The 14,128-nt window shown below is 53.0% G+C and overlaps 1 protein-coding gene and 1 pseudogene across 1 annotated transcript in view; one reads left to right on the forward strand and one right to left on the reverse strand.

Annotated features, from left to right (window-relative positions):
* LIG1 (DNA ligase 1) overlaps window positions 1-14,128 on the forward strand; it is a 34,581-nt gene that overhangs the window by 2,013 nt on the left and 18,440 nt on the right. Inside the window, exons 2-9 of the mRNA XM_090259648.1 lie at window positions 479-550; window positions 1,756-1,842; window positions 4,360-4,504; window positions 7,090-7,198; window positions 8,936-9,031; window positions 11,031-11,138; window positions 12,111-12,212; window positions 12,350-12,425. Coding sequence (XP_090115774.1) covers window positions 534-550; window positions 1,756-1,842; window positions 4,360-4,504; window positions 7,090-7,198; window positions 8,936-9,031; window positions 11,031-11,138; window positions 12,111-12,212; window positions 12,350-12,425 — 740 coding nt within the window. The 5' untranslated portion in view covers window positions 479-533. The remainder of the gene's footprint in view (window positions 1-478; window positions 551-1,755; window positions 1,843-4,359; window positions 4,505-7,089; window positions 7,199-8,935; window positions 9,032-11,030; window positions 11,139-12,110; window positions 12,213-12,349; window positions 12,426-14,128) is intronic.
* On the reverse strand, window positions 9,637-10,301 carry LOC149994895 (dynein light chain roadblock-type 1 pseudogene; annotated as a pseudogene).

Raw genomic sequence — 14,128 nt, forward strand, 5'->3', positions numbered from 1 at the left:
AACAGGTTGGAGAGGTTCCTGTGCAAATAAGTGGGGGTTCCCTGCAGAAAGGAGGCTTCTGATCTTGTTCTCTGACTTGGAGCTCTTTCTGCACTGATAAATCTCACTGGCAAATTAGTCTGGTCCGAAAAAAGGAGAGTTTCTTCTTGAAGGGGAAACATGTTTCTGATTTGGTGGAATTTTTTTCTGAAAGGAGATTTATGTGTGTGTATTGTTTAAAGGTTTTATTTATTTAGTTTTAGAGAGGGCAAGGGAGGGAGAGAGAGAGAAACATCAGTGTGTGGTTGCCTGTCGCACACCCTCAGCTGGGGACCTGGCCCACAACCCAGGCGTGTGCCCTGACTGGGAATCGAACCAGTGACCCTTTGGTTCGCAGGCTGGCACTCAATCCACTGAGCCACACCAGCCAGGGCTCATTTATATGTTTTGACCTCTGCACAAGCAGTCCTCTCACCAGGTATTTGGATGTCTGTTCCAGAGTGACTGACGGGAGAAGAGAAGAGGAGCAGGGAGGGGACAATTCTGCCGCCAGCATGCAGCGAACCATCATGTAAGGAACCACACCTGCCTTCCTGTGTTAAACTCTTCAAGTCTGTGTAATTTTCTGTCTTTTCATAGAAAAACTGAAGTTGGCTATTCCCAGAGGTTGACCAGTATGCAAACTGGGGAGTAGGACATGAAAAATGGGTGGTGTATTAACCAGAACATTTTAGGTGCAGGGTTTGCAAACCGTAACCCAGTGGTACTCAGTCAGCGGTGGTTTTGCCCCCCAGGGAGCATCTGGCAGTGTCTGGGGGTGTTCTTGGTTGTCACAGCTGGGGCGAGAGGGGATAAAGGCCTGGCCTGCTGCTAAACATCCTGGGTGCACAGGACAGCCCCTGACAGCAGAACACAGCCTGGTCTGGCGTGCAGACATGCTGAGGTTGGGAAGCCCTGTGGTAATGCAGGCTGCCTTCAGGAAAAGAAGAAAGGGGATTCCTTGGCTTGTATAGTCGAAATCTTCTGTTAATAGTTGGATCCAGTTGCCAAAACTCGGCCCCTGGGAATCTGTCTCTCTTCATCTTTCAGCTCCGTGTTCTTCCACGTTGCGTCGTGTTGGCAGGGTTCATTCCTTGGGCTCCGGCACCGTAGTTAGTCCCAGCGGAAAGAGACTGTCTGTCTCCCAGCCATTCCGGCGATGTCTGGGCTCGTGTTTCATCGGCCTCGTGCTGGTCCCTGACCCAGCCGCAGGGATGCAGGGCTCTGAGGGACCAGGCCTGGGGCATGTGCCCACCGCAGTGGGTGAAAGGGCAGGCCCATGTGGGTCTCAGGCCCTGAGAGGTTTGGGGGAGGGGCATTCGAGGAGGAAAGTGGAGGGCTGTTTCCAGGAGGTGGGACCGGTTTAGACAGACCCAGACCTGAACAGCCACCCGGCAGCCCTGGGAGAGGGTGGCTCACGCGGATCCTGGGCTGCATTTTTCTCACGGGGTGAGATGCCTGGAGCGCATCTGGCCCTGGCACGTAGTAAGTGATCCGGTTAAAACTTGTTGAACGAAAATGGGGATGTGTCGTATCTCTCAGGTTGACTTAGGGCAGGACAATAAGCAGAGTGTTGCCTCCTCTATCTGAGCTTCAGTTTCCTTATCAAAGGGGGTGGTCTGAAATCTGTTACGTGCTAGGATGGGAACTGGTGTCAGAAGCCACAGAGGACATGGTGGATCGGAGGGGTTATCAGGGCTGTTACCGTTTTCCTTCTTCCCTCCTGCCTTCCTCCAGGTCATTTTTCCACCCGAAGACAGAGGGCAAAGCCAAGAAGCCAGAGGAGACATCCAACAGCATCAGAGGGATGGAGCCCCCTCCGAAGTATGTAACGGGACTGGGGTGTGGGGAATTTGTTTCTTCATAAGTCATTACTCTCTCGGCTGCAAGTGTTACAAACTTGGCTCAGAATGTCTCAAGACCTCGAAGGGAATTTTTGGCTTCAGTAACTGGGAAGTCCGAAGTTGTGGCCAGCTTCAGGCACAGCTGTATCCAGGGCCTCCGCGCTGGCTTCAGGGCTCTGTTCCACACGTCTTGGCTTCGTTCTGGAGCAGACATCCCTCCAAGAGGCAGAGACGCTGGCCACTGGCCTCTGGCCTCATTTTGATGCCAACTCATCGAAGAAGATGAGAGCAATGTTCTCCTCCAGCATCTACCTCACAAGTCCATGGGGAGGCCCTGCTGGGGTCACTTGGTCGTCCTGCACTAATCAGTTTGCTCCAGCATAAATTCAACCTAGATTTTGTTCACATCCCCAATGTGGGACCCTGACCACGTAACCTCACTTCCTGTGTCCCAGTTTCCTGGTGTGCAATAGTGTATCATGATCTCTGTCAGGCTTTCTGTGTGGGTTCAATGAGTTAACACATATACAACTTGTGGAACAGTGCCTGCTTCATTCACTTACTGGTTCAGTTAGTGGTAATAATCAAGTCATTTTTTTTTTTTCAACACTCAATTTTCAAATCTGCCCCTTATGCATGTACATTGCTATGTATGTGCTGCATATGCGTCAGATATTTTAAAAAGTTTTTTTAAAGATTATACTGTGTGTGTTATTCCTCAACTTGCTTTCTTTAGCAACATTAAGACGCAGATTTTTTCATTCTTATCCTTTTTACCTTCTGCTTGGTTTTTCATCTTACTGACTTTTCCCTACTGGTGGATATTTAGGTTGTCACCAAATTGTGGCTCAAACAGTCTATGCTGTGGTGGTCTGTATGTGTGTCCTCCAGTGCATGGGGTACAGACTTTTTTTCCCTAGCATGGATTCCTCTGTGTAGGATTATGCTTCGTAATTGTTAATATGTCAACTCAGAGAAGTAGGTAAAGTAAAAACTTCGAAGTCTTTCCAATATTCACTCTAGAGGAACTACTTTTACCCATTTTAGGCGTATCCTTAATATGCCTATAAACATATTTGCACCTAATACATAACAGGTGCTCAATATTTGTTGAATAAGTGTTTCTCATACTTACATATTGTACAGCAGTACTGCAATTTTTGGTCACTATTCTATCTCAAGTACCCGGCACATGCCTAATACATACCAGATACTCAGTAACATACACCTTTGTTTTTAAATAACCAAAGCTGGATTATTATATATGCAAGTTGCAAATACATCAATTGGCAAACACTTTTTTACATTCATGGACTCATACGATCCGTATTCATTTACTCAATAACTATCTGTTGAGTGTCTTCTATGTGTCGGGCACTGTTCTAGGTCCTGTGGCTTTAGCATTTAATAAAATCAACTGCCACTCCATGTAGTTGTTGATTACCTGCTGTTTTCCTCACCAAAAATGTCTTAAAACCCTTTCCATATGCTTTGTATAAACCTGCTTTATTCTTTTAGTTTTTTAAAGATTTTATTTCCAGAGAGAAGGGAAGAGAGAGAGAAAGTGAGGGAGAGAAACATCAATGTGTGGTTGCCTCCTCTGCGCCCCCAGCCAGGGACCTGGCCTGTAACCCGGGCATGTGCCCTGACTGGGAATCGAACCAACCACCCTTTGGTTTGCAGGCCAGTGCTCAGTCCACTGAGCCACCATACCAGCCAAGGCTGCTTTATTCTTTTTGATGATGCTCCATAAAATGAATGTGCTATCACTGCCTTCCCTGGGGAGTTGTTTGTCTGTGTGTTGGTCTCATTGTCCAGACCATGAGCTCTGGGAGTGCAGACACCTGTAGGAATCAGCACCTGAGATCGCCTCCACATTGCACTGTATTTTCATGGCCTGTGCCCGTGTTCTTCACCAGACTGGGAGCTCCTCAGCGCCAGTGTCAGGGGAGTATTTGGGCTGCACAGGGCAGGCAGGCAGCTCTGTACTAGCAGGTTTGTCCTGGGACCTAAATTTTTTCCTTTCTCCCGCCCCTAAGCCATGTCCTCATGAGCATTGTCAAAGCAGGTCAGCAAGGCCAAGCTCCAGGGCTAACCCAACATGAGGACAAATAATCAAAGCAAGTTGCTTGTCGATCATGGCCACTTACATTCTATTGGTCAGAACTCATTAAATGACCATACCTAAGTAGCAGGGGAGGCTGGGAAGTGTAGTCCCTTGTTGAGTGGCCGTGTACCTAGCTACAGCTCTGGGGCCTGTATGACTGAAAGGGTTCCCAAAGGGGTGTCAGAGGCCACTCTCTGCTCTAAGCAGGGACTCTGCTTGCTCTGCACATCACCCATCACAGTACTGGCACATTGGAATGCTTAGGGGCCCCGAGAAAATGTTCGCTCAATGCTCGAAAGGAAGGGAAGGGAATAAAACATGGTGAAGGAGCTGGAGTGTTTGGCTGAAACACGCTGCCAGCTGGAACACCCCCACTTTCCCACCTTCTAGAGTGGCACTGAAGGAGCGGAATAGACTGGTGCCTGAGAGTGAGTCTCCAGTGAAGAGACCAGGCAGGAGAGCCACCCGGGTCCTGTGCAGTGAAGGGGAGGAGGAGGAGGAGGACGACGAAGCCATCACGCCCCCCAAAGGCCAGGTAGGTCCCCATCAGCCTGCCCATTTTTACTGGAAGAAACCACAGTTCCCATCAGCCTTTGGAACTGAGTGCAGCGGCTCCTCAGGAGGACGCTGGAAACTTGCCCCAGGAGATGGAGGGGCTTCGTGGTTGTGCCTTGGAGCAGTCGGGCAGGTCCACGTGGTCCTAATTCCGCCTCTGTGCTGGGACCTGAGCAGGCTCCCTGACCGGGGTACGCAGCTAGGCTGCCTCATGTGTGATATGCAGCCCACAGTGGCACCTGCCTCACAGGGTGACTGGGGAGGTGATAGACATCAGTTCACCTTACAGATCTGAGAACAATGCCTAATACAAAAGAAGCGCTCAAAGAGATGTCCAGCCTCTCCTGTTATCAGACAGCGTGTCATCTGCTCCACACACACTGGCTCTTTTCCTTCTCAAAAGTCATTTAATGCCTCTTCAGGCTCCGTGGTAACGTCCAGAGTGCAGTGCTTCTTAGTCTGTCGGTGGTGAAGTCAGATCCTGTCTCTGTCCTGCTTAAACCCCCCAGGTTGGCAGCTCAGGCCAAAGCTGGCCTTTACGGAGACCAGGCCCTGGTGAGGGCCCTCCCCCTCCCCTCCTGCAGCTCTCCCGTGGCTTGCTCTGCCCCGTCTCACACAGGCTCTGTTCCCTGCCCGAACCTCTTCCCCCAGGTTACACGCGGGCCCATCAATCCCTCACTTTCCTCAGGGCTTTGCTCAAATGTCAGCGCAATGAAACCTTCCCTGATTACTTGTATTTGTTTCCCATTTGCTGCCACAATGGCCTAAAGGACTTAAACTCATGTAAATGTGTTATTAGGTCACAGTTCTGGAGGCCAGGAGCCTGTGTTGGCAGGGCTGTGTTCCTGGGGCTTGAGGGGAGAATCCATCTCCCTGCCCTTTCCAGCTTCTAGAGGTCACCCTTTCTTTCTTTCTTAAAAGATTTTATTTATTTACTTTTAGAGGGGAAGAGAGGGTGAGAAACATCAATGGGCTAGAGATACATCAATGGGCAGCCCCTTGCACACCCCCAACCAGGGACCCAGCCGGTAACCTAGGCATGTGTCCTGACTGGGAATCGAACCAGTGATTCAATCCACTGAGCCACACCAGCCAGGGCTAAAGGCCACCTTTTCTTCATTTGCAAAGACAGCTCTGCCTCTCTTCTATAGTCACATTGCCCCTGCCTCCCTCTTCCACTTTTGAGGCCCCTGAGGTAGTATTGGGCCCACCCGGATAATCCAGGATCATCTCCCGGTCTTAAAGGCAGCTGATTAACAACCTTAATTCCCCTGAAGCCTGAACTGCCCTTTACTGTGTAATCAGACCTTCACAGACCCTGGGGATAAGAAGAGGGACTTTTTAGGAGCTTGAACTTGGCTGAGGTTGCTGGGGAGCCATGGAAGGCTTTTGAGCAGGAGAGGGACAGAGGGAGCGTGGGCTCCTGGGCAGCATTTGAAACATCCCTTTGGGACCTTTATCTATCGGGGTCCAAACGGGAGACAGAAACCACATGAGTGATTTGAAGAGTTTAATATAAAGAATTGTCAAGTAGGTCTGCCGTTATTAACTAGAGGTGAAAAGAGAACTTTTAAGTCATTGATTGCAAAGGTTGCAATTGCAGGGTGCAGCTACCACTGTGGAGCTGAAATTCAGGCCTTCCCGGTGGAGACGCTGGCTGGCGGGTGCTGGGTGCTCAGAGTTTGGAGGTGGCGCCCTGTGGGCTTGGGGCTCAGATCTTTGAGGAAGGGGCCCTCGGCAGAGGCCGCCAGTGTCTTTGGGGCACCGCGTGTCAGGCCCAGCAGGGGTTACAAATACCCGGGGACTGGATGCAGCTCCTGCAGACCCCTCCAGCCCCCTGTGCTGCCCCTGCCTGACGCAGAGCAGCAACGGCGTTTGCAGAGTCCCAGCGCCGCAGGGAGGGCGGATGGGGGCAGAGGGCAGGCCCTTCATTCCCGGCACAGGGCCCTGTGAGAGGATCAGTGATTAGCTGAAACCAAGGCACAAATAGCAGCGGCTTAAGCAAGGTGGGAATCTCTCGGTCTCTAACGAGCACACAGGGTCCAGGTTTAGTGTGGCAGCCTCGCAGCGTGAGGGCCAGGCTGCTTCTCTGCCCTTGCTCGCGGTGCCTGGGTGCCCTTGTCCACGTGAGTAGCTGCACTGGGAGAAGAGGACGCTCCACTGTCCAGTAAGCGAAGCGCATGTCGTTTCCCTGGCACTGCCTGGTGCAGTACTGAGGGACGTGGCCACACGCGCTGCCAAGGGGGCTGGGAAGTGTCGTCTTTAGTTGGGCCATCACATGCCTAGCTAAAAATCAAAGATTCTGTTGCTTTCGAGCAAAGAGAGTCGTTGTTAGTGTCCGTTATGGGGAGAATCTGGGACTTTGAGCCGCACGGGAGGGTGGAGTAATGGCCCTGGGAAGAGAGGACGTGGCCTGACCTGGGGCTAGGACGAGGGACCCGGACAGGTGGGGAGGCGCAGACAAAGAGAGGCCAGGAATTCCTCCGCGCCCAGCTGCTTGGGAAGTGACAGAGCTGGGTGCTCCCCGCCTCCCTCCCTCTAACTGCTCTTCCTTTCCCCTTCCAGAAGCCTGTTCCCGACTCTCCACACGTGGCCTCTCCCGGTGCTGTCACGCTGCCCAGGAGCAGGTCTCCAGTGCGCATCTCCCCGTCGGGGATCCCGAAGCGTCGCACTGGTGAGGGCACACAGGCCCTGGCCTTTGAGCCGCCTGTCCTTGTCCCCACTCGGATCTCCGTGCCGGGCGGTGTCCTCAGGACAGCTCCGAGCTTAGCATGTGGTTGAGAGCATAGCCGCGCCCCCCCCCCCCCCCCCCCGCCCCACTGACTGTGTGACTTTGGGCAAACGACATGACTCACCTGTCCTTTTCCCTCTTTTCGGCGTAGATACCAGAAAACTTAAGGTGATGTGTGAGGCTTGCCGTCTGTTTCCACTGGGGGGGTGTGGGTGAGAAATAATAGCGGTGGCGAGGGCGCCGTGGGAGCGCAGAGCTGAGCCAGACGGGAACACGTGACCTGGACACGGGTCAGGGTTCGCCGAGCTGAGAAAGGGCAGTGGGAGGTGTTGCGGCCAAGAATGGCACATGCAGAGGCCTCGGGCGGAACAGCGTGGCGTGTTCGGAGAGCCCGCACATTTCGGTGTTCCTGGGAACACAGCGCAGAGGGAGCTGGGGGACGAGTGGAGAGAGCAGCTAGGGAGGAGCGTGGGGGCTGGCTGCCGGCGGGCCGTGCACGGGTGCTGGGGGCCACGGGGGGTGGGTCAGGCCTGCAGAGGAGGCGGTCGTGATAAAATCCCGACGTTAGGGCTGACCCTAACGTTGGCTCTGGGGTGTACCAGGGGATTCGTTCTAGGGAAGTGACATCTGAGCTCTGTCCCAAATGACCACTAAGCAGCATGTGCAGCGGCCCTGAAGTGTGACAGCGTGGCGTGCTTGGGAACAGCAGCAGTTCAGTGGCGCTGGCAGGAAGGGGGGTCACGTGGCGTGGGGAGTTAGAAGGTCAGGGGGGGAGAGGCTGTGGGACGGCGGGAGGAGCGGGTCCTCAGACAGGCTTTATCCTGGGGCGGGGGGGGGGGAATGGGGGCGGCTTCTGAGCAGAGGGGGGAGAATCCCAGCCACGGCGGATAGCAGGCCCGCTTGGGTCATGGGAAGGAGCCAGGAGACCAGGGAGAATGTGAGCGTTAATGAAAATCATTAGAGCTGCCTTGTCCTCACCGTGTGGTAGTATCTCATTCTGGAATCTTCTAGAAACAGGCTCTGAAGCTCTGAAACAAGGATTCAAGGGCAAATCATTTCTTGGGGAGGCAGGAGGTGAGGCGGAGACAGATTCAGGGAAGGGGAGTCGGCCAGTAAAAGATGTGTTCTCAGCTCGGCTGCCGGGGGCGCAGCGGAAGTTCCGTTTCCTTGGGGAAGCCCTGGGACACAGCCTCCCTGTGTGTTCAGAACTGTCCACCGGAAGTGCGAGGAGCTGGGCTGCTTATACACTAGCGCCCCTCAGTCGTTGGGTGAGAGGAACTCCCAGGGCCTGTTGATTCGCTGCCGTTTCCAGGCTCCTGAGGTTCTGGAAACCCTGTGCAGGCACGGGGTGCTGGCGGAGCGCGGGGAGCACCCGCTGCTGTCGGGCCGGGCCGCCCCGGTCACAGCATTGCTTACTTCGGGGGCGGTTTCTGAGGGTGTGGGAGGGTGAGGCACAGAGAGGCTAAGTAACCTGCTCATGGTCACACAGCCGGGAGGCAGCAGAGCTCGAAGAACGAGGCCCGCACCGGGGCAGCGGCTGTGGGCAGCAGAAGGGAGGGCCCCCAGAGCCTTTTCAGGGTCCCCGTGGTGGTGGGTAGAGGGGTGGGCGAGCTGCTGGCTCACTGGGGCGGCGGCGGATTAGCCCGGGAGTCGGCCACACCGCGGCCTTTGCCTTCCCAGCTCGGAAGCAGCTTTCTAAACGGACGATTCAGGATGTCCTGGAAGAGCACAGCACGGACAAGGACAGAGAAGCCAAGAGGAAGAGGGTGGAAGAAGGTGAGGCCCCGGTGTGTGTGCGTGTGTGTGTTTCTGTGTGGAGTGTGTGCGCGCGCACTAGAGTGTGTGTGTCTTTGCGGAGGGTGTGCTGGAGTGTGTGTGTGTGTCTGTGAAGTGTGTGTGTGTGTGTCTGTGTGGAGGGTGGAAGGGCGGGGGTCTGTCTGAGGGGACACGGTGCTGGGATCCCACTGATGTGATAACTGTGTCCGAGGATGTAAGTACGTCTGCCGGACTTGCACACCCACACAGGGATTTTTATCAAGAGAGCGTTTGGGGAATACGGTCATTTGTCTCCATTTAGTTTTCTTTTTCCTGTTTTGCGAGTTTCAGTTATTTTTAGTTAGAGGGGAAAAAAGGCTTTTCCAAGGGCAACAGAGTGAACTCGAGGTCAGAAGGAAGCAGGGTGTGGGCCTCACACAAGCTCTTGCTGCAAAACCTGGACCTGGGGAAAGGGGGCCCTCCTGGCCGGGAGGGGGGGTGGCTTTGGTGGGATGGGGGAGCTGCAGCGCACCCTGGTCAGCGATGGGTCTGCATGGGCTCTAAGGGGAGTCCTGCCTGCCATTCAGGTGACACGATTAACACTGTTGTTCTCGGGGGACACTAAATTAAGGAATGACACGTGGAGCCAAGAGAGGGGCTTGTTCAGTTGGATTCGGAGTCACAGTCAGGAAATAGTCTTTATCTGGTGCAAAGAGAATTTCGTTTTTCTTGGCGTGAATTTGAAGGAAGGTGAGGTCATTCTGGGGGTCCACATCACGCATGGTGCTCGGGGCCTTCAAGGCGAAGCTGTGCGTGAGGGCGGTGCACGGCGCAGTGGTGGGATTGCCCACGGTGTTGTCGGGGGGGCAGGCCGTCTGTGCTCACCTCGGGGACGCCTGCACCCCCTCGGCTCTGAGGTTGCTTCGGGGTCCCCGCCCGCTCGGCCAGCCCCGCCCACCCAAGTCCTCCATTGAGTGTTCATTTGCAGTTTTCCATTTTTATCTTCACTTTTTGGAAATGTTTCTCTAAATGATTCCTTATGAATTTTACCAGGAAGCAGCGGCCCCCACACTTTCAAGTGCCCTCAGTGTCTAGTCGTGTTTTTACCGTGCCGCTGCGCCGGTACCGCACCAGCTCCAGGGACTGAGCAGCGATATCCCAACCACTGCTTATGCTCCAGGAGCGTGAAGAAAATAATACGTGTGCACTGAAAGGAAACTTAATGTTTCTATTTTCTTCTTAAATAATCACCATTACTTACGAACGGGATGTTTCCTGGGTGCCGCACCATCTCAGACGGGAACCCCGTTGCAGACCTCCACCCTTACTTCCCGTTCCCACGCTGGCTTTTGTACAGTGCTTGGTTTTCCTCACAGCGACCAGTGCAAGCCCAGCTGTGCAGAAATACAGCATCAGAGGCTGCAAGGACCGTGACCCGATACTGCAAACTAAAATGCCGGTAGTTGATACAGTACTGGTCTCACGTCCTGCTGCTCTGTCCCTGTGAGCTCCCTGCGTTTTGGTGACACGTGGGAGACACAGCTGTGAAAGTCTTTATTAGGCTCATCTTTCCCAGGAGAGATTTGAATCTGGTGGAGATTTCTTTGGCAATTTTTAGTCAGTAACACATTTTACTATAAATTTTCAGTGTCCAGGGGTGTGGGGGGGTAGGAGGCCTCTCAGCTAAGATAAATTTTTCCCAGGTTAGTTTATGCAATTTTTATTGGATGTATGATTTTTTCCGGTTAGTTTTTAAAACTGTTGTTCTAATCCATAATGAATTATCATATACAACTCTTATTCTGTGGTGAGTAATTCTAAAATAATTGTAAGAAGAGTCTGGCTTTGCTCGCTGCACAGGCAAACACCGGGGTGGGGTTCCCTCGGAGGCCCCACCTCCCGTCACTTGACAGACACACCTGATTGTCTCAAGAAAGAACAAATGGGCAGAGTGTCTTGGGAGTAGAAATGTTCTTAGAGGTCAAAGTGACTTTTTGCCATCTCAATTCTCTGTCATCAGAAGCAGAGACCCCAACAGAAAGTGTCCCAGAGCCGGAAGGAGCCAAAGAGGATGATGCAGATGAGGGGGACCCACCGCTGACACCCTCTGAGCCCCAAGACACCTACAGTGAGTTTCAGATCCTCTTCACCCTGCAGCTCCATCTCTGGTTTTGGGGTCAGATGTCTGGAGGACAATTCACATAAATGAGACGTTGATTCTCAAATGTGCTGTTTAAATGTGAATTCTGGAGAATTGTAGGTTTTGTGATTGTTATTTTTCTGCATGCATGCGAGAAAAAAAGGAAGAGCCAGTCATCTTCCAACAAAATATATCTTCCAGAAATCATGGGTACTAAGTGTAACTAATTGAGCAATGATTTCTTTTTAATATTGTATTTATTTATCTTTAGAGAGAGTGTGTAAGGGAGGGAGAAAAAGAGGGAGAGAAACATCGATGTGCGGTTGCCTCTCACATGCCCCCAACTGGGGACCTGGCTGGCACCCCAGGCATGTGACCTGACTAGGAATCGAACCAATGACCTTTTGGTTTGCAGACCAGTGCTAAATCCACTGAGCCACAGCAGTCAGGGCTGAGCAATAATTTTTTTAGTTAGCCAAGCTGAGTTGCAGGATTTTGGAGGTTAATGTTTCCCTCAAGCACCCGAACTATCCCTGCTATCCAGGGTCCGTGAGATGCCTGCATTAGAAAGAATACCGTGGGGTCAGTTTTAGGCTGCAGAGCGGTACCTGATGTTCTGCTGCTGCAGAAGCAGGGGCGTTTTTTTCTCATTGTCCAAGACTTGTTTTTACCACTTTCCTACGTCTCCAGGTTCAGGCCAAATGCTGAAATTCCGTGAGTTAATACTAACAAAAAAGCATAAGACACAACACTATGCTGGGGAGAGGAAAAGGGCAGGATTGGTTAGGTTTTCCCTCTGTAGGGTCAGAATAACCTTGCGGTTAAAAACTAAAAAGGCTCAGGGGGAAAAGATTGGAACTATTATAACAATATAATCAATAAACTATACTTAAAAAAAATACCTAAAAAGGCTCTGGGTGGAAACAGTTTGCGCCCTCACCATCTGCCCTTTCACTTTAGAACCAGAGGCCCCGACAGAAAGCAGGTTGGAGCCGGAGGCCCGGGACAAGGACCAGGCTCAGCCTCCCCCCAGAGCTCCCAAGGTGCTCAGCAGTTTCTTCAGTGAGTGTCTCCTCCCGCCTCCCCTCCCCTGGGTGGTGCAGGGGCGAGTGGGTGGGCCTTTCTGCACAGAGCTGCAAACCCATTGGCCTTCCTGCGAGTCAGAAAGTCCAATTCATCTCCTCCCGCTTCCTTTCCAGCCCCCCGGAAGCCCACGATCAAAAAAGAAGTGAACGAAGCGGTATCTGGCACCCCAAGAAAGGGGGAGCCCAAGGGGTGAGTCAGTGTCTGCCGCGGAGCAGAGAGGACAGTGGACTGAAAAGCCTTGTGCAGTGAGTCCAGAATCTCCTGGATTTTAGTGTAGGCCCCCAGAAAGGGAGACGGGGAATCACAGAAAGTTTTCAGCTTTAATTATACTGATAAGAAATGCTTTGGGGATGCCTAGTGTCCGTTTTGTGCCTCAGTGAGATGAAATGGCAGCGTGTCCGCGTGTTACTGCTCTGTTGTCCCCTCCTTTTCTTTTACGCCTGCTGTGTCAGGGGCCGTGCTGAAGGCCTCGCTCATCTTTGCAGTCGTCCTGTGGAGGAAGGGGGTGCTTTAGCCATTTCATAGGCATTGGGGGAAACGACCAGCCTGGGGAGGTTGGTTCTGCTTCCTCAGGTCCCGTGGGGAGGGGGTGCTGAGGCCAGGCCTGCAACAGATGGGGGCGGATCGGTAGCAGAAAGTTCACATCCACTGTGAACCATGTCCCAGGCCCTAGGCAGTGTGCCTCATGACACCCTTGTGTGTAGATTCTGTTGGCAGCCCCATTTCACAGACGAGGAAAGTGAGGCGTGGAGGCAGGACAGTACTGTGCAGTGGTTAGAAGTCCCAGCTCCCCCTTTGCCAGCTCTGTGACCTCTGGAAAGTGACTTAGCCTTTCTTTGCCAGTCTCCTGAGGGTTTGAAGCATTTAGACTAGGGTTTGGCTATGGCCAAGCTCAGCAAGTTTATAGCAGCTATTATTTGATTTTAGTGCCTTGCCTAGGTCGCAGACATGGAGTGTGGCAGAGTGGGTTTGAACCAGGCAGTCTGGCTGTAGAATTTCTCACCCACCGTGCTCCGCTGCCTCTTGTTGTAGTAACAACAGAAGCAACCAGGACGCCTGCCACTCATTAAGCGCTCAGTCCGTACATGTCACTGAGCACAGCCCTGCACCTGCTCCGTCCAGCTCAGCCTTCCACAGTCCGGTCTGCAAACGAATCAGCCGAGAAGCTGAATAAATCCCGAGTCTCATGGACCCTTTGGTTCCCCCCCAGTTTTGGTATAGGTATAGGCCTAGGGCTGGAGAGTCACTGTTGTTTTTAAAATGTCCCCACACAGTGCACCAGGGAGTGGGAACCCTCACCCTAATTTCTTCCTTCACCCTCGTGACAACATGTGGTAGGACTCTCAGTGGAGACCCTGGTTTGGGACGGGGATGGGAAGCCGCTTCCTCAGGTGACACAGCTGGTTGGTGATGCAGCCTGGGCTGTGGTGGCTCTGACGGGGTCAGCGTGAGGCTTTGACATTGTGACGGTTCAGAGCAGTTTGCGGAGCCCCGCTGCTTCCCAGCTGTGTGACCGGGGTGAGCCGCGTGACCACTCTGTGCCCGTTTCCTGCTCTGGAAAACGTAGAAGAGTCCCTACCTGCAGGGCGGATTGCTAACAGCCGTAGTACAGTACCAGGCACTGTGTGGCACCCAGTGACGCCCCTCTTGCTGCCCACCCAGAGTAGGTGAGAGAGGGGCCGGTTGAGAGGCCTCTTAGAGCAGTCTCTAAAACCTTCACGTCATGCTGCTCCACTAGAACCGCGCCCACCCCCCTTCTGTTCCTCAGTCATATTGAGCGTGTCTCTACCTCAGGGCCTTTGCACCCACTGGTTCTCTGCCTGGAATGCTAATGCCTCTGCCATTCTGCCCAGAGATCTCCTCCCAGGCCTTCCCCAACCACCCTCTGAAGT

The sequence above is a fragment of the Furipterus horrens genome, unplaced genomic scaffold (genome assembly GCF_987537825.1).
Source record: "Furipterus horrens unplaced genomic scaffold, mFurHor1.1.pri manual_scaffold_13, whole genome shotgun sequence".
NCBI classification, from domain to species: domain Eukaryota; kingdom Metazoa; phylum Chordata; class Mammalia; order Chiroptera; family Furipteridae; genus Furipterus; species Furipterus horrens.